This window comes from Gallinula chloropus (assembly GCF_964237585.1).
Source record: "Gallinula chloropus genome assembly, chromosome: 10".
Lineage (NCBI taxonomy): Eukaryota > Metazoa > Chordata > Aves > Gruiformes > Rallidae > Gallinula > Gallinula chloropus.
The window spans coordinates 13,832,372-13,849,964 of NC_140095.1; the positions used below are offsets into that span (position 1 = coordinate 13,832,372).

General features: G+C 53.8%; 2 protein-coding genes across 4 annotated transcripts; one reads left to right on the plus strand and one right to left on the minus strand.

The window, feature by feature from the left end:
* Positions 1-884: 884 nt before the first annotated feature.
* MYOZ3 (myozenin 3) lies at positions 885-9,343 on the plus strand. Of its 3 annotated transcripts, none has more exons than XM_084268429.1 (7): positions 885-1,001; positions 2,061-2,138; positions 2,487-2,650; positions 2,880-2,948; positions 3,049-3,196; positions 3,439-3,610; positions 6,463-9,343. In XM_084268429.1, the coding sequence occupies exons 2-7, from the start codon at positions 2,108-2,110 to the stop codon at positions 6,623-6,625; spliced, it is 747 nt and encodes a 248-aa protein (XP_084124555.1). In that variant the 5' UTR covers positions 885-1,001; positions 2,061-2,107; the 3' UTR covers positions 6,626-9,343. The 3 variants fall into 3 exon arrangements, with proteins under 3 accessions (XP_084124555.1, XP_084124556.1, XP_084124557.1); XM_084268430.1 differs by having other exon boundaries at positions 893-1,001; positions 2,042-2,138; XM_084268431.1 differs by having other exon boundaries at positions 926-1,045.
* A 239-nt stretch (positions 9,344-9,582) lies between these two features.
* RBM22 (RNA binding motif protein 22) lies at positions 9,583-17,383 on the minus strand. Its single transcript, XM_084268769.1, has 11 exons — positions 17,300-17,383; positions 16,701-16,754; positions 15,716-15,745; positions 14,404-14,536; positions 14,043-14,143; positions 13,728-13,900; positions 12,992-13,192; positions 12,335-12,499; positions 11,210-11,298; positions 10,564-10,695; positions 9,583-9,892 (listed from the first exon to the last, which is right to left on the minus strand). Exons 1-11 carry the CDS (start codon positions 17,351-17,353, stop codon positions 9,762-9,764), a joined length of 1,263 nt encoding a protein of 420 aa, XP_084124895.1. The 5' UTR covers positions 17,354-17,383; the 3' UTR covers positions 9,583-9,761.
* Between the last annotated feature and the right edge of the window lie 210 nt (positions 17,384-17,593).

The following is a 17,593-nucleotide window of genomic DNA, read 5'->3' on the forward strand; positions in this document are numbered from 1 at the left end:
AGGTGTTGGTGTGGGAGGCAGTGCTGAGAGTGTCTTGGGGACAGGCTGGGGGCCCCATGGGGAGCTGCTTAGGGCCAGCACCCCATGAGGGGCTGTGGAGAGGTGGGGTGGAGGTGGGGAGATGCCCTCCGAGGGCAGCAAGGTCAGAGAGAAGCTCGGAGGGGGTGATGGGGAGAAGAGGGCATCAGGGTGGACACAGCTACGTGGCAGAGCCTGGGGGGAACAGTGGGTCCCTAAAGCACTTGTCCCCACCTGGGGGGTCCAGGAGATGCTAGGGCAGTGGTGCAGCCACCTGTCCAGGGGCCTTGGTGCTGGTAAGACTAGCACTGAGAAAGGAGGATGCACATGTGCTGTTGTGGCTCTGGCATGGTCCCCATTTGGGGACCCATTGTCACCCCCTCCCTTTCCCCAGGACACATCATCACAGCCAGCCCATCCCCATTCCCTGGGGTCCCCTTGCCCTGCAGCTTGCCCCTCCCAGGGCACATTCCCACTCCTTGCTCACCAGCTACCACAACCCGCCACACAGTTGTATACCCAGCTCAGAAATAAACTGCCGTTATCCCACCTGGCCTGGCCTGCTTGGATCCCATCCATCCCGAGGTGACCTGGACACCCATGGCACAAGGCCACCTTCTGCTGCACAGCCACCATCCCATTCTCAAGGGTGAGCCCTGCTCCGTGCCAGGGTGACAGCATCCCTGTCCCCAGGGGTGATCCCTGCTCCATGCCAGGGTTACAGCATCCCCATCCCCAGAGGTCAGCCCTGCTCCGTGCCGGGGTGACAGCATCCCTGTCCCCAAGCATCAGCCCTGCTCCGCCCCCTTTCTCAGCCAGAAATAACTGCTGTCCCGCGGCCGGACCTTGGCATCTGGGCTGGAGCCCAGCACGGGCCGGTCGGGGCGAGCAGAGGGAGCCCGTGGGTGCCGTGGAGGGCCAGCCAGGGCCACCAAGGACTAGTGGCCACAGCTTGGCTTCAGCCTTGTCCCCACCTCAAGCAGGTGAGCATCTTCTGTCCACAGCATCTGGAGCATCCCCTGGCCAGGTATGGGGGGGTGAGGTCCCACGCTGGGGTCAGCAGGTGGGTGGGTGCACGGGGCTTGGTGACCTCCCACCCTTGGCGATGGGGACTTCACAACCATGAGGGTCAAAGAGGGTGTCCCCAAAGGAAGGTTGAGGGGAGGACGGGGGGCTGTGTGGGGGTGGTTAGTGTTGACCTCAGAGCTGGCAGGGAGCCGCATGCCGGGCACCCAATGCCTCGTGGGGACCCCCAGCTCTCCGGAGCTCTCAGGAGAAGCTGCACAGTGTCAGCCCAACCTGAAGGATACCAGATGCACCAGGCAGGGCTGAGCCACCACCCTGCTCCTCACACTGCTGATCTGAATGTCTGCAGCACAGGAGGGTGCTGCTGTGGGTGGACAGCCCCGGGGGTGGTGGTGGGGGCACTCAGAGCGGTCTCCAGCTGCCTCCATGGGAAGGAGCAGCACAGCCCAGTGCCCCATGCAGGGTCTCTGTGCTTGCAGCGCTCACCACCTCCCTGGCAGGGTCAGGGCTGTGGCTCTGTCACCCTCACAGCCAGTGGCTGAAAATAGCTCTGCTAAGGCGGGGGTGTTGGGGGAGGAGGGGGGTGCAGCCAGGGCCCCTGCTCGCCTGGCAGGCTGTGGGCAGCGGGTGCTGCTGCAAGGGGGCTCAGGACATGGGGACACTGGCTCGCTATGGGCAAGGACAGAGCTGGGGGTGTTTTCTACCTTAAAGGATGGCTGAGAGGAAAGTTGACAAGTAGGGGTTGAGGGGTGGACGCTTTGGACATTGCCCTGTATCTGTTGAAGGGAATGGGGTAGTATGGGGAGGATGCTCAGGGATGATGCTCACCAGAGGAGATGCTCACGGATGATGCTGGCCAGGGGAGATGTTTGGGGATGATGCTGGCCAGGGCAGATCCTCAGGAATGATGCTGGCTGGGGGAGATGCTCAGCCAAAGCCTGGCCTCTCTCCATGGCACCCCTGGGCTGATGCGTGCCCCTGCTTGGTGTCACCCCAGGGCTGCCTCTCTCTTCCAGCCAGGATCCAGCCCCCCACAGCTGCCTCAGGAGCGTGGCAGCAGGTGATGACCATCATGAGACCGGGTCCTGAAGATGGTAAGGGGGACTGGGGGGGCGGGGGTGCCAGTCCCCAGGCAGTGCTGCCTGCCCTGCCCAGGGGCCAGATCCAGCTCTGTTTGAGGCCACTGGCCCCACTCCCTGGCACCTCTGTGCCTGCTTTCTTGGTCCCCCCAAGGGGCAGCAATTGCCTGTCAAAGGATGGAGGGGTCTGTGCACAGGGGGTGGGAGAGGCTCCTTGAGCCTCTGGAGCCAAGAGAACCCCCTGGCAATTCCCCCACTGGGGAAACACCAGTCACTGGCACAGCGCTGTGGCTGAGCTGTGCCACAGGGCATGACAGTACCCAGTGCTGCAGCAGCCTCAGCTGTGGCTGTGCCCTCCCCAAGCCTCCCCAGCTCCTCAGCTGGACCTGGGCAAGAAGATGAGCACGCCGCAGGACCTGATGATCGAGGAGCTCTCCCTGAGGAACAACCGCGGCTCCCAGCTCTTCCAGCAGCGCCAGAAGCGGATGCAGCGCTTCATCTTCGAGCATCCCAGCAGCTACAGGGAGGTGGGTCTGCAGCTCATCCCCCAGCTCCAAGCAGGACAGCCCTGCCCTGGATCTTGCAGCCTTTGTGGGGAAAAAGGTTCCTTGTGGGGCTGGGGATCTTAGAAGGGCAGCCAGGCTCAGCTTGGGAGGGCTGGGAATGGAGGGGGGCAAACATCAGGTTCAGCATCTGCTGAAGATCAAGGGTGCTGGTCCCTCAGCACCCACCAACCGTTCTCCTCACCTCCCACAGCTTGCAGGGCCAGGTGGCTCACACTTCACTGAGAGACGCAACGCAGAGGGAACGGCTAACGAGTGGCCGGTGAGTAGGTGGAGGAAGCTCTGAGGTGCTTTTGACAGCACCCCAAGTCCTGCCCGGGGCAGGGATCGCTCCCCACACCCACTGACTCTCTGCTCCACAGGCAGGGCAGGATGCTGAGGGCCAGCAGAGCTATCACTCCGAGCTCCACGTGGCAGCATCGCCCCAGGGCGGCCCCCCCGAAGTGCCCAAGAAGACAGAGAAAGTCTTGCAGATGAGCAAAGTCCTCAACCCTGAGGCTCTGGCCCCTGGTAAATGCCACCTGCACCCCAAAGCCTACATGGGTGTAACCTCAGTAACGCGGGGCCTGCCAACGGCTCCTCCCCAAAACCCTCCCCCAGAGATTCTGCATGTAGAAATGTACAGCATATATTGATGATGTATATACATACGTAATCCTGGCCCTGGCAGCAGGTCCTCTGTGGCCAGGCGAAGGCAGGGCTGTGCCCATCCTCCCCTCCCCAGCAGCCCACTCCGTGTCTCCCCCACACAGGATACTCAGGCCCCCTCAAAGAAATCCCCCCGGAGAAGTTCAACGTCACCGCCATCCCCAAGGGCTACCGCTCCCCATGGCAAGAGCTCCTCGGTGACAAGGACAACACTGTGCTTGGTGTGAACCAGCTGCCTGTGAGACCCTCCCCCTGGGATTTCAAAAGCTTCAACAGGTAATGCTGGCCGAGGAGCAGGTACCACCAGCCTGCCCATCCCTTGCCAGAACCTTCACCTTTGAGAAGCACCTACCATCCTGCCAGGGAAACACGATGGTCTGTGCCCTCTTCATACATCACAGGGGAGCAGTGAGGGCTCAGGCTGCTCTTTCCTTGCTCAGGAGCTCCTCCGTGGCTCCTCTGCAGAGGTCCTTGCCTCCAGCAGCTCCCCAGATCTCTTAGCTTCCCCACTGGGTTACAAACTGCTTGATCTCACACAGTAACCTCAGAGATGAAGGTTGGGAGGACTAATTCTCATGCACGTGATCCCAGAGTGGGAATTGCTGCTGTTCCCAGCTGAGCTCAGCTCTGGGCTGGGTGGAGGAATGGCACAGGCAGTGCCAAGTCTCTCTCCTAATTTCCTTAAGGTATCCAAGCAGCTGCTGGGAGCGGTGGGGGTATAAGGTTAATCTTCCCACAAGGTGCTAAGAGGTCACCAGATACCTTCCAAACACTTGGGCTGAGATTGAAGTCTCCGGGCTGGGGAATCTCTAGTGGCTCAGCCTAGCAAGCTCCATGCCCTGTGGCTGCTTCCAACAGAGCACTGCTGCTGTACCTCCAAATTACACCAGGGTTGAGGTTGGGACCCTGGACCCTTCCTTTCTGTAAAGGTGCTTGGTGAGGATGCAGGAGATGGAGGTCTGATGGTAGCAAGGTACCAGCAGCCCAAGGTAGACCAATGGGAACTGAGCTTTTCAGCCAGTTCTTCCCAGGGAATCTGCAAACTCAGGTCCTGGCTTCCCCCCCCCCCCCCCCCAAATCCTCTTTCATGAGGATCAATGTACATCAGCTTCAGTGGCCTGGGCAAAGTCACCTTCCAGCAGGCAAGCTCCCAGGGGAGCTCCCTACCGGGACACAGCGCTGCTCCCCACCAGACCACCCCATGGTGGTGGCAGCAGCAGACAGCAGCTCTCCTGAGCCCACATCAGGGCTGGATTTGAGTCGTGGGGACACAACTGGGACACAACTGCTGCGCTCTGAACGCTCTGCAGAAGGGGCTGAGGGGAACAACAACCCCTCCAGCACGGGAACCACATCCCAAAGGGCAGAGATCAGCCCAACCACTGGCACAGAGCTGGGATGGTGCCACCACCGTCCCGTTGCTGTTCCCATCTATCCCTCAGCCCCAGGGCTCTGCCTGGCCAGGCTCCCAGCACCAGGCTGCTGCACACTCGTCCCTCCTGCCTTTCCCCTTCCATGCTGGTGAGAGTGTGGCAGTTTGTGCTGCAGCAGAGCTGAGGGAGACGCTGTTGAGGGAGGGACAAGAACCCATGGGCAGCCACGGGCACGAGTGGGGGAGCAGAGGGGCTGCGCTGGCTGTTCCCTCAGGATCCCCTTCCCCATTGCTCAGCCATCTCGAGCTTTCCTGGAGCTGTGAAGCACTCAGAGGTGCCACAGGGGGAGAAGGAGGAGCTGCTGCAGACGCTTGGCTCTTTTCTTTCAACATTTAGCCATGTTCCTGCCTCAGTGTTTATTTATGAACAGGGACTGAAGCAAGGGCATGTTTCTGAATAATGCTTTACCCCTGTACCATCCCTCCCCTCTCACACGCTGCCTTTCTATTTAAAGTCCTGAACTGTTATTTAATACAGATGGATGCTAATTTAACACCAAGCCTCTCGCCACCTCCTCTAATTCTTCGCTGAGGCATGAAGATTCAGAGAGCCAATCTGCTTTTAACTGGGCTTTTCATGATCTTCCAAGCTGTTTGGCTTTTAAATTGCTTCTCAATTCATCAAATACCAAACTGCAGGAAAAAAAAACACCCCAAGCTTTTTGGAACAAGTCAGGTAGTGGGAGGCCAGTGGTCTTGCCTGAAGCGAAGTGAGTGCCAGTACAGCTCACATGGTTCACAGGGCAAGGGCGAGCTCGCCATCTCCACAGCAACTGTGCTAAAGCAGATTGATTTCTTCCCAACTTCAAACCTTCAGGCTGCAACACAAAGACCTTTGGCCACTGTGTGAAGGTGTGCAGCCTCAGAGAGGGAAAACCAGGCTTCAAAAAGGAGCATCATTTCGCAAAAGGGAGAAGGTTTCCAGAACAAACCTCTCATTTATCCTTCCCCCCACCCCTTATTCCTCCCTAGGACACTGTTGCAAAACAGTGCCACGTTACTCATGTTCGAGCAGCGCTTCCCAAAGCAAACATTGCCAGCTATGCCTCATTGATAGCTCAGCCTCCCTGTGCTGCTCCCAAAACCAACATTCTTGGCTTTTCGGGGGCTGGCACTCTCTTCCCCTTTCCCTTTCCACATTTCTCCAGGAAGGGATGACAGCTCCTGCCCCCTCACTGCTCCTCCTGTTAGTCATAGTTCACGAGAAGCTGTCCCACAAGGCAGACAGGAGCCAGGGCCAGGAGGAAGACATCTGCCTGCACACGTGCAGGAGCCATCAGGAGGCAGCGCCCTCAGGCTCGGCCCCTTCCTAAAGACCAAGGGGTTTGGCATGGTTACCTACTCTCCTAATCTAACCCCTTTCACACGGAAAACATCTCTGCTGCTGTTGGCAGAGACCATCAAGAGACTGTGGTAAAGGTAGCGACGTGCTCCTTCCCTCCATCCCAGTGATGCTCAGGTGCCAGACTGCGCTCCTGGGCTGCAGAGCTTGAGCTGAGGTGGGCTCTGTACCAGCACCTCTCTGGGCTGGCAGAGACTCTAACAGAGGAAGAGGAGGGTCACCATTTGCTACAGGTATCGCTATGCTGCTGCTGGGTTCAGTGAGTGCCTCCAGCCCTGCTTTTTCCACCCCCTTTACAACACACACTACGCAACGTGCTAAATCTGCTCTTCTTCTCTTGTCCTCATGCCGCAGGACCCCCACCCCATTCGACAGAGCCCTGGTCAGCGACCTGTTCTCCGTGCCCACCCTGGAGCTGGATAACCTGAGCGCTCTGGAGGTGATTTCCCACAGACGTGACTTCAACAGAGCAGCACAAGGCTGGGTGCGGATCCTGCCGGAGAGCGACGAGCTGTAGGACACCCGCCCCCTCCCCATCGCCACGGCTGCTTTTCTCGCTAGTCTCAGACGTACTCTGCATGGTAGGGGAGAGGGGAGTCAGGATGCTTCGTGAGAGCTGAGCTAGTGGTCTCAGGTTGTCATCCTCTTCCAAGGGGATTTGACCAGCTCAAGTCTGGGACCCTTCTGGATTCCCCTCGTACCAGCCATTATCACAAGGGCATTTAGTGCTAAGCTAATGGCCAAGTTCCCATCGTTAACGCAAGCAGATCCCTGGAAGCTCCTGTACAAGACGGCCTGTCCCCTTCCCTGCCCTGTGGAAAACGGCAGGGACACCAGCTGCACCACACCGAGCTGTCCCACTGCTTCCTCACCCACACACAGGCCCCGTGCCAACTGCTGGTGCCTTTGCAGAGGAATTCCACCTTCAGGACAGCTCTACATGTGTCATTCCGCTCAGGACAGCGAGAGGAGGAGGTAGTTGAACACCAGTGAAAACAAGCAAAGTGCTGGCATTGGCAGGTTGACAGCAGTTACCTTGGGCTTGGCTGGACAGCAAAACCAAATGAGGAGCCAGATGTCCATCTGCTTATGAACACAGGCACAGCCAGGACAGACGGGATGGGAACGCTGGGAGTTGGAAATGTGGGGCCCATTTCCCACAAGCAGCCGGTCTTTCCCCTGCCTCCTGCCCTTCGCATGCCTCGCTCAAACATCTAAGCCCTCCGATTGACTCACACCAGATTTATGTCATAGAGCTGGTCTCAAAGGATCAGGCCCTGCCTGGACCAGCCGCACCCCAAAACCACACCAGCCTGGGTGTGCTGGTGGCTTCAACTACAGCAAGCACAGGCTGATCCACGGCCGTGAAAATCAACAGTGAGGACTTAACTACACACACATTTCCAGCAGTGACACGGGCTGGGACAGGCAGCTAACAACAGACATCGGAACACCCAGAAACTCAGCTAGCAAAAGACTCCTAACTTCACACCAGCTTTCTACAGCTGCTTCTGTCAGGTTCTTAATGTCACCCCAATTTAATCGTGCAAGAGCAGGAGCTCCAAGACTGAAGTTGCTTTTTCCACCACTGTAGTTAAATTGGGCAAGAGCATTTTGTGGTAAAAACTATTGCTAACCACTGCCATGCTCGTGTAGCTGTAGCTGCTACTCTGGTGTAGCTGTAGCTGCCGTGCTGGTGTAGTTGTGATGCTGTGCAGCCAGGTGCACAGAGCAAATCCCACACGGGGATTCTGATGCCACAACACTCAGGCAGGAAACTTTCATTGCTCTGTTCTTCCCCCACATGCAGGAGGGGACAAGGAAACAGAAAGGAAAAAGGAATGTTCCTTAAACATTTGGAATTTACAATGCTCAATGGCTGCCCTTGTTCCAAGCCCAGCTCTCTCCTTTGTCCATCAGTTGGAGAACCCGTGTACCTGGCTGTAACTAATAAATTGTGCTGATGTAGAGCCAGCTTGCACCACAGCTCTGTCTGCACAGGGCTCACGGGCCCCAACTGCAGCCTTGGAGCCAGAGCAGCAGCCATGCAGGACCCAGCAGAGCTCAGCCTGTCTTCAGATTTGTTTCCTGACCAGTTTCTGTAACAGCAGCAGGGGAGGGGACACGCCTGTTTCATGTCCAACTTTGTTTTAACCGCTGTTGAGGCTCTTTTAGTCTGTGAGCTCCTTCTGAAATACAGTGTGTAGCTGTTCAACATGCTCTGCAGAATGTGGGTATGGTTTCTCTTACCCTGGGACTGCTCGTGCCTAACAAAAGCTAAAACTAATGCCCCCTACCCAAAGCCCAGCTCTTCCTCCAGAAAGCCACCCTGTGCCTGCTGTGCCACCTCTAACTATCACTCATCTTCGGTGGCAGCATCAGCAGGACCCAGGGCACAGCCCAGGGCCAGCATGTGGAACTACAAGTGGACACACTGTCACTGCCCTCTCTGCATCTTGGCCTCAGCAGCAGCCAAATAAAAATCCAAGTCCTCAGGCACTGTGCTCCAGGAAGCAGGGTCTAAGCAAAGTGTTGAAAAATTCCAATATTTTAATTGTTTTTTTTTTAAACAAGCAAATGGGGCTTCAGAACTGTTCCCACCATGTTTTGCTTTACAGAAAGATGTCCACAAATCCATTACAGGAGAGCAGCTGACATACACACAAACTTAAAATCCTCTACCCACACGTCTGTACATCTCATCCTACAGCAGGCTCCACGCAGGACACGGCTGCACCTGCACAAACACTAGTTGGGGCGCAGGAAGAAGAGTCTCGGGTCTTATCAAAGCATTTCACAGTTTAAGGAGACTGTATCCACAGGCCTCAAAAGCCCCAGTCACGCTCCGAATGCACCCGGGACCAGGCTGCAGCTGTACCGCGTCCTCCCCAGCAGCTGTCAGCAACACGAGCCCAGGGGGCCAGGGAAGGGGCCTTTGCTGGGCTAAAACGAGTAACTGTGAGCTTGTCACTCCCCCTCACGCCTGCGCTACCCGGGGGGCGCTCACATAACCTAACACCGGCCTCAGGACATGCAGGGATTCACAGGGGTGCCTCAAAAGGTTTTGGGGGGGTTTCAGTTGGCTGGTTTTTTAAGAGACATTGGGGAAAAAGGAGGAGGAGAGTTCTGTAGCAGTAGTAAGGCAAAGCCATGGGGGGCTTGGTACGTCTGACAAGCTTGGTTGTCAGTTCTTATTCAGTCCTGGTTCAGTATCTCATTAGAATAAATCATCAATAATTACCTGACAGAGAGAAGAGTCTCTGGTTACATTTCAGTAGTCAGCAGCTCTCAGAGTGAGGATATCGAGTGGGCTTGGGAAGGGTTTGGTTTTGTTTTTCCAGACGTTTATTTCAAAAGTGTGCAAACAGGATACATGGATAGCACTGGAACTCTGGTACACCTGATCCACAGACACCCCCCTCCCTCCCAAACCAGCCCTGTCCACCCCCCACCCACACCCACCCCCAACACTACATGAAAGATGTGGGATGTATCGACAAACCCCACCAGCTAGCAGAGACACCGAGCTGGGCTTGCCCAGTGCCCACAAGCAGGGAAATAAGGCTGCTCTAGCTCCCCCACAGCTCAACAGCCGGCGCTACCATGGTAACTAGAAAGATGGCATTTCCTTCCTGGATGAGGGCAGCAGGACGTTAGGGGCTGCTGTGCTTCCCCGCGTGGGCGCCCATCCTCTGGGGGTCTTGAGATGGGTAGTGAATGGGGCCGGGGGCTCTCATGAAGGGAGGAGGCGGCCCCATGGCGTGGAACATGTGTGGTCCGAAACCTGCAGGAACAGGAGCTGTCAGGTTCCAAGGAACAGAACTACCAACACAGACACACTGCTGTGTGAAACAACAGCTGCACCTTACAGAGGTGCACTCCTCCCACGATTCCTCAGAGCCCCACACTCCTTCCCCCCCCCCTTTCCAGCACAACTGGGGGCAATCTGTACCCAACACACATCCTCACTCGCGTAAAACCCAGGGTTGGGACGGGACAGGTGCCTGTAACACCATCTAAATGCTTTTTACTCAACAGTGGAGCAAAGCAAACACAGCCCCAAGAGTCTGACATCCCATCAAAAAGGGCTCAGGATGGATACATACATAGAGCTAACGCAGGCTGGCATTCAACCAGCTGTAGAGTTACTCTTTGAAGTTCAGGTTAACGTAGCATTTACACAGCCAGCAAAAGCACTGAGTAAGGTCTCAGTGCCAGTAACAGGGATCTCTGACACGGCTGAGAATTTGCAAGTTCATACATACCATGTCAGGCAGATCAGCTTAATTAAACTCTGCTGACAGCTCACTTCAGATCATTAGTTTATGCTGTATGAGCGGGGGTGAGGAAAATCAACTCATGGCACACATCAGTGCTACAGCCCAGCCCAGCAAGGACGACTAGATGGTCAAACACCAAGTGAGACATCCCTGCTTCAAGCAGAAACACCAGTACCTGGAGGTGGTGGTGGAGCAATGCCAGGAGGGGGTGGCAAGGCAATGTTAACCACGGCTGGAGGGCCACTTGGAGGTAGGTTGAAGTAATTTGCAGAAGCCTCTTCTTCTGCAGCCGGAGGAGGGGGGAGAGCTGCAGATAAAGCACAGTGTGGTTATGGAAAATCTCTTCATGGAGCTAGGCAAAGGTACCTGCCTTCAGAGAGGAGGCACAATCCATTCTTCTGCAAGGGCAAACTGCTGCCACTGCTGGCAGTATTGAACCAGAGTGAGAAGTGGGACTGCACCGAAACTCCACGCAGCTGCCACGCTTCTTCACCTGAAAGCAGCTCTGTGCTCTCCACCATACCACACTCAGTGGATCAGGAAAACAACCAAGCCTGGAAAAGCCTGAGTTGCCAGTATCTCAGTAATTAGCTCCAAATCAGTTTTAACTTTTCACTCATCATATAAAGAGGTCTCTTCCTTGAGAATTTGCTCCTAGACAAAGTTCACCTCCCATCCCAGCTGGAACTGCTGCAAACCTCTGGGCTCACCAGTGCCTCTACCGTCCTGGCCTCTGTGACTGCTCTCCAAGGTGTAACATCAGCCTCAGCCAGGGACAGGGTCAGCATTAAGTGTTGCAAAGAGAAAGACAAGTCCCTCACCTCCAGGAAGCCCTGGAACAGGCTCTAGTTTTATCCCAGATTCCGTAGTACCTTCCTTGTCCTTTTCTTTTCCTCTTGCTGCTTGGGACCTAAAAAACAGACAAATGTTTGAGGGCAAGGATGAGGAAAGGCAGGATAAGCAGATATTCACATCACAACAGTTTTACTTTGATTAGTCTGATCTATCACTTCAGGCTAAAGGTGTAACATTCACAGACTATCAGAGGAAGCTGGCATGAAGTGCACAAACAGTGTTTATGATGGCTGGACTTGAAGCAAAACTCCCAAAACTCATCCAGAACCCTCAGTCAGGAAACCCCTTACACAACTTGTATAATTCATGTGATCTCCAACCCAGATCCCACTGCTGAAAGACAGACAGACTGTAACAGCACCCCAAATATTTACCAACTCAGTATCTACTCCAACTTAATATCCAGTCCTCCTCATTGAGACTCCATAAACTGAATCATAGAATCACAGACTGGTCTGGGTTGGAAAGGACCCCAAGGGTCACAGAGCTCCAACCCCCCTGCCACAGGCAGCGCCACCAATGTCCAGGCCTGGAGCTACACAAGGTTGCCCAGGGCCCCATCCAACCTGGCCTGGAACACTCCCAGGGATGGGGCATTCACCACCTCCCTGGGCAGCCCATTCCAGCCCCTCACCATTCCCTCTGCAAAGAACTTCCCCCTAATATCTAATCTAAACCTTCCTTCAGCTGCAATCCATTCCCTCTTGTCCTGCCAGTGCCTGCCCTTTTAACAAGCTGATTCCCCTCCTGTTTCTCTGCTCCCTTCAGGGACTGGAAGCTGCAATGAGGTCCCCCCACAGCCTTCTCTTCTCCAGGCTGAACCAGCCCAGCTCCCTCAGCCTCTCTTCACAGGGGAGGTGCTCCAGCCCTCTGATCATCTTCATGGCTCCTCTGAACCCTCTCCAACAGTTCCCCATCTTTCTTGTATTGGGGGCCGCGGATCTGGACACAGGACTCCAGCTGAGGCCTCACAAGGGCAGAGCAGAGAGGGACAATCCCCACCCCTGTCCCTGCTGCCACCCCTCTTCTGATGGAGCCCAGGATACCAATGAAGGAGCCAGGGACACCAGCCTTCTTCCCCCAGCACTCACCTTCCCCACTTGACGTTGAGCCTGCGACCGTTGACAATGAGCTTGTTGAAGGATTTCTCAGCAGCCACCTCTGCCGCCTGCCGGGTGGCGAACTGGATAAAAGCACACTGCTGCCTCTGCACCACAGTGATTGTCCTGATCTCCCCAAACTGGTAGAAGTGATTTCTGTGGGGGGAAAAAACAGAAATCATGAAGCTCCACTCCTCCTAGCCACAGGCTACATAGCAGGGCACGTGCCCAAATAAGATATGCTCAGATCACTTCTCCATCACCAGACCAGAGTAATCATCAGAAATCAGGTCTCCTGCCCCTCTGTGCAATTACAGAGCGATAAAAACTCTGTGGCAGCTTTTCTCAGCAGCCCCCTGGAGAGGCTACAGGACTTCCTTGTAAAAAGAGTAACAGAGTATCACAGCTCAGAAGGATGACTCATCTTTAAAGAGAGAAATTTTAATCAAAGCATTTGAAATGTGCCTGTTTATGTTCTCCAGCAAGCTGGCACTCCTCTGCACTTGCCCACCAACCAGTTCCCCATTAAGGAAAACTGCAAAACAGATTATTTTTTTTCCCTTGCAAGAGAAGTCTCCTCACTTCAAGATGAGCAGTAACCAAAGCATCGGATCAAAAGGCAAGGGCAACACAAATTCACCACCACACCTGAGATCCGACTCGGTGATGGTATCTCCAAGCCCTCCAACATAGAGCGTGGTAATGGTCTTGTCATCAGGGGGGTCCAGACGAGGCATGGTCGATGCTCGTTTCAGAAGTTTATCAGCCACAGGATCGTTAATTCCATAGTAACGATCTTTGATGTTCTGATCAGCCAGAGGATCGTCTGGATCTGTAGGTTTCTCATGTCTAAGGTTCAGGAAAGAAAGCACCAGTCATGGGTGTATCACAGTTAAACACCAGAACTGCTACCTGGCCCCTGAAAGGCCTCCAGTCACTCATACACTTAAACCTTCTTCTAAGAAACATGCCAAAAATGAAACAAGCAGCCCCAGGAGGTTAAATTGCAGCCAGGACTGCCCTGGGTTCTGAATGAATGGCACTTCTGACAGCTCACCATTTAGCACTACAAAACACAAGAGCTGGGTTCTAAACAGCCTCTTGTTCAAACACAAAGCTCTGCCATGGAGGGGAGGGAAAAAGAATGAACTACATGAGAGAAGAGCTGCAGTCATCACTCTGGCAAAACACTGAGAGACCACAGAGCTAATACCTCACAACGAGCTCACCACAACAAAGATTCATTCACTGTCTCTGCGTGCTAACTGGCTGCAAGCTTCATGCTGCCCCCAACCAGTGTTGAGCCTCCTGTCCACTGCAGCATCTCCTGGGGAGTGGTACCTGACCGTGGTGGACACGTTTGCTGTCTGAGCTGTGTCTGTACCTGTAGGGACACTCCTCTCCTCTCTTGCATTCTCCTTTCACCCAGAAGGAGCAGATGTGAGGACGGTTACGTTTGTAGTAAGGAGTGGTCCTGGCCAGCTTCAGCAGCATGTCACTGGTAGATGTAGCTTTTCCTAGCGCACCGACTGGTCTAGTGCCATCAGAATTGGAGATCTAAACAGTAATTAAACCACAAATAATTACCTGTGGATCACCACTGGAAGCTAACACACAGCAAGGAGATATTCTTAAGCTAAGCTAGGTCCCCCCTCCCCTGCACATATCCACACACAGGATCAGAATGTTGCTTTCCCACCTCTCGTTCCATGTTCTGGGTGTAGTACTCCTTATTGACATCAGACTTGGGCATTTCATCCTTAAGGGAGAGTCCTGCATCCCGGACCTGAATAGGCAAACCTAGAAGGAAACAAACAAAAACCTCCAACAAATGTAGACAAAGCCAAGATGAAAGAGCAGAAATTGTTATTGCAAGGTGCATTAGCCAGAGATAACTGACTCATCTACTGCCCAGGCACAGCACGCTGCCCCTGAGCCTCAGAAGAGGCGTGACCATCAAGACCTGCTCTTCTCAAAGACTGTCCAGAGACAGAACTTTCATTTCAGAAGCAGAGACCAGCTTCTTCCCTTAGTTTGCTTTTTTTTTTTCTGGTACTCACCATACTCCAGGTCAAGCAGGCAGGTCTGGCAGACGTTCTTCAGCTTGCTGCATGTCTGACACACTTCTGTTTTCTTGAACCGCATCCGCACGCCGGGGCACCAGCGGAACACTGTGAAAGGCCTGGCACAGATCTGAAACACAAAGCCCATGCCCCTGTCACTGCCAGGGATCAGTGAACACCTGGGTCTTACATGGAAACTCAAAAGTCCAAACACATCTAATGCCTGCAAAGCATAAATAAAACTTCTTCATCTCAGTGCCAAAACCCTGATCTCAATAAATACTTGTTTCTATTTGGTGCCTTCCTTTGACAGAAGAGGGTTTTAGGAAGGGTTTCTTCTTGCTGCTGTTTATTTATTAATTTATTACAATAACCTGAGCACTGAAAGCCAACCTACTCCAAAGTAAAAAGACATTCTCCTCCATTCCAGGTGATGTCAGCATTGAGCTACTGGAGATAAATGACCAATTACTTGTAAACCAGTCACCAGCAAGCCCAGTGAGAGGTATGAGACTCTTTTGGTCCAGAAGATGACTACTGCTCTCTATCTTATCTGGTGAAATAATACATCTGCTTCTGCTGCATGTGTGGTTTGAGGAAGGGAAGCAAGATTTCAACATGTATCTTCTTCCTACTGATTCAATGATATGTAATAATACTGAGTAGATTAATATAGATGTAGCTTAAGAAACAATGAATTAATACAGCTTTAATATAAGACAAATTTGCATGTTTTAAGAATAGAAGCTATTTGCTTCACTACCTCAGATGACAATAGATAAAAAGGGGAAAAATCCTCTTTAATTTCCCTCTGTCAAGACAAGGTTAAATATTTCTTGTGCTCTCAGAAATAAAGGTGGCTTAAACATTTCTTAAGGCAATGAACACAAATCACCACCCAGCTACAAATAACATTCCCAGCTAAACTTGAAACTCCAGGTATTTGTGCAACTCTTAGGCGTAAAAAAAATAAAACACAAACAAGGTGCCAGAGAAAGGTGATAAATGAGATAATTTAAAATGCTGAAACACCATCCAGTACTGTACAACAGTATCTGCAAAACCCAATTCTCATAAACACAAGGAAATCCTAAGTTGAGAACAGTCTTCAGTGATTTTACTGTTTTGAGACTGACTTTGTCTAACAAAGCACAAGATAAACTGACCTAAAAACAAGATGTAAACATTTTAAGTTATTGGATCAGATAAAAAACACCTGTTGGCTTCAGAAAAGTGCTTAAGGCTAAAATGTACAGTTCCTAGATGTGTCCCAATTTGGAGGGTTTTTCTTCCAAGACAACAGCCATACCTTGCATTCTTTTCCATATTTTTCTTTGGTCTGAAATAGAATCAGAAACAATAAAAGAAAATATGAAATACCACTGATTCAACATAAAACACATCACCAGTGTTACAGTGCAGTGGGTATGTGGGGGTTTATCCCTAGTTATGCTGCCTTTAGACTCACCCACCCCTATGTTTTGGGCATGCACCCTGGCAGGCCAATGGGACCAAAAAATTCCTAGAAAACCCCCAGATTTGTTTTAGTAATGCTCATTAAAACACAGGATTATAAGTCCCACCTCATGTACCAGGGAGAGGTGAGAATGAAACGGAATACGAAGATCTGTTTGTCAGCACAGCTGATGTCACATTAGACAGGCCCAAGAAAATAAGCAGGTTTTGATATATCATCTCTGCCAGCAGTAGGGTTACATGTCACAAAAATACCATCATCTACCTCAGCAAAGCTGGAGATGCAAAGGAAAGAGAACGTGGGAAAGGTCAGAGGGCACCAGGCTGAGCACAGAGAAAAGCAACATGAAACGGACAGACTCCTCCTGCCCAGAGGAAAACAAGGTAAATGAACCAGGATTTAAATTACTGCCAGGCAGCCCTTGTAAGAGTTGCAGCTTATTTTACAGGTGCACATCCTTCATGCTTTAGAGACTGTGCTGAGCTCCTAATGTTTCAGCACCTCACTGATCTCCATGCTGCACCACTGCCCAGTACCAAAGCTTTGTTTTCTCACACTTCCTGCACTCTAGACACTGGACTGGATCATCTTGTTGTCTTCCTTTTTCACCACTTTATTCTTAAATTGCATACCTAATGCCATGACATCACCTACCAACAATGGCTGGAACCAAATCCTGCCCTACAGAACCAACTAATTAAGGTGTAAACACAGCTCAGCATCTCCTCCTGTTAACCAGGCTTACTGCAGCCCCCCAAACCCAGGGGTTCTAGGGCCTACAGGGAGGAAAGGGCTGTTGGGTCAAACAGGCACGTACCATTCGGATATAGGGGTTTTCTCCGAGGCATGTCTGGCACAGGATAGGGAAGTCCTGGATCGAGTAAGAAGAAAGAAGATCAGGGGTTTGCACCGAGCTCCATCACTGTGCTGGCGTTCATGTTACTTGCTGTACCGAAGTAACCGGGTGGAAACCGACGGGGCTGACAGGGAGGCGGGGGAGGGCTCACTCGGAGCAGTGAGGCACAGTGCGAGGCCTGTGCTGTGAAAGAACCGTGACCCGGCAGGGATTTCCCATCGAAGCCACGCTCAGGACAGGCAAAAAGGCCGCTCCTGAGGCCGCGGGGCTGACACCGCGCCCCGGCCCTCAGCACCCATTGTCTGCACCGGGCCCACCCGGGAAAGGCCTCGGCTCGAAAGGCCGCGACTCTGAGCCCGGCTCAGCCCTCCCCGCTGCCGGGAGACCGCCCCGGAGACCCGACAGGCCTGACCCCGGCTCCCTCCGCGGGGTAACGGCCAGGCGGGCGGGCGGAGCGCGGCTCCCCGGGCCGCCTCACCGCGGCCTGGCCTGGCCTTGCCCCGCCGGGCAGGGCAGGTCCGGGCCGGCCCCGCCTCGGCCCCGCCGCCCCCCGCGCTCACCGCGTCCTCCCAGTTCTGCCGGTTGTAGGTGTTGGAGCCCAGCGATGTCGACATGGCGGCGGGACCCCGCTCCGCTGCCCTCAGCCGCCGGAAGGCCCCGCGCAGCCCCGCCCCGCTCCCGGCAGGCGGCGGGCGCCGGAACAGACCCGACTTCCGCCAGCAAAGCGCCGGGGCGGGGATTAGCCAGACGCTGAGGCCAGCGGCAGCCACAGCGGGCGGAACCACCGAGGGCCGCCCCGGGGGGTGTGCGGGAGAGACCATGGGGAAGGGTTAAGGAACCGTTTCGTAAGGAGC

Bases quoted from the DNA above. Each gene is read 5' to 3' on its own strand.
- MYOZ3 (XM_084268429.1), top strand. From the start codon at position 2,108: ATGACCATCATGAGACCGGGTCCTGAAGATG. The intron at 2,949-3,048 runs GTGAGTAGGTGG...TCTGCTCCACAG, and splicing joins GAACGGCTAACGAGTGGCCG to GCAGGGCAGGATGCTGAGGG. The intron at 3,611-6,462 runs GTAATGCTGGCC...CTCATGCCGCAG, and splicing joins GATTTCAAAAGCTTCAACAG to GACCCCCACCCCATTCGACA.
- RBM22 (XM_084268769.1), bottom strand. From the start codon at position 17,353: ATGTCGACATCGCTGGGCTCCAACACCTACAACCGGCAGAACTGGGAG. The intron at 14,144-14,403 runs GTGAGTACCAGA...GTTTCCTTCTAG, and splicing joins CCTGCTTGACCTGGAGTATG to GTTTGCCTATTCAGGTCCGG. The intron at 13,193-13,727 runs GTACAGACACAG...CCTGAACCTTAG, and splicing joins GGAGAGGAGTGTCCCTACAG to ACATGAGAAACCTACAGATC.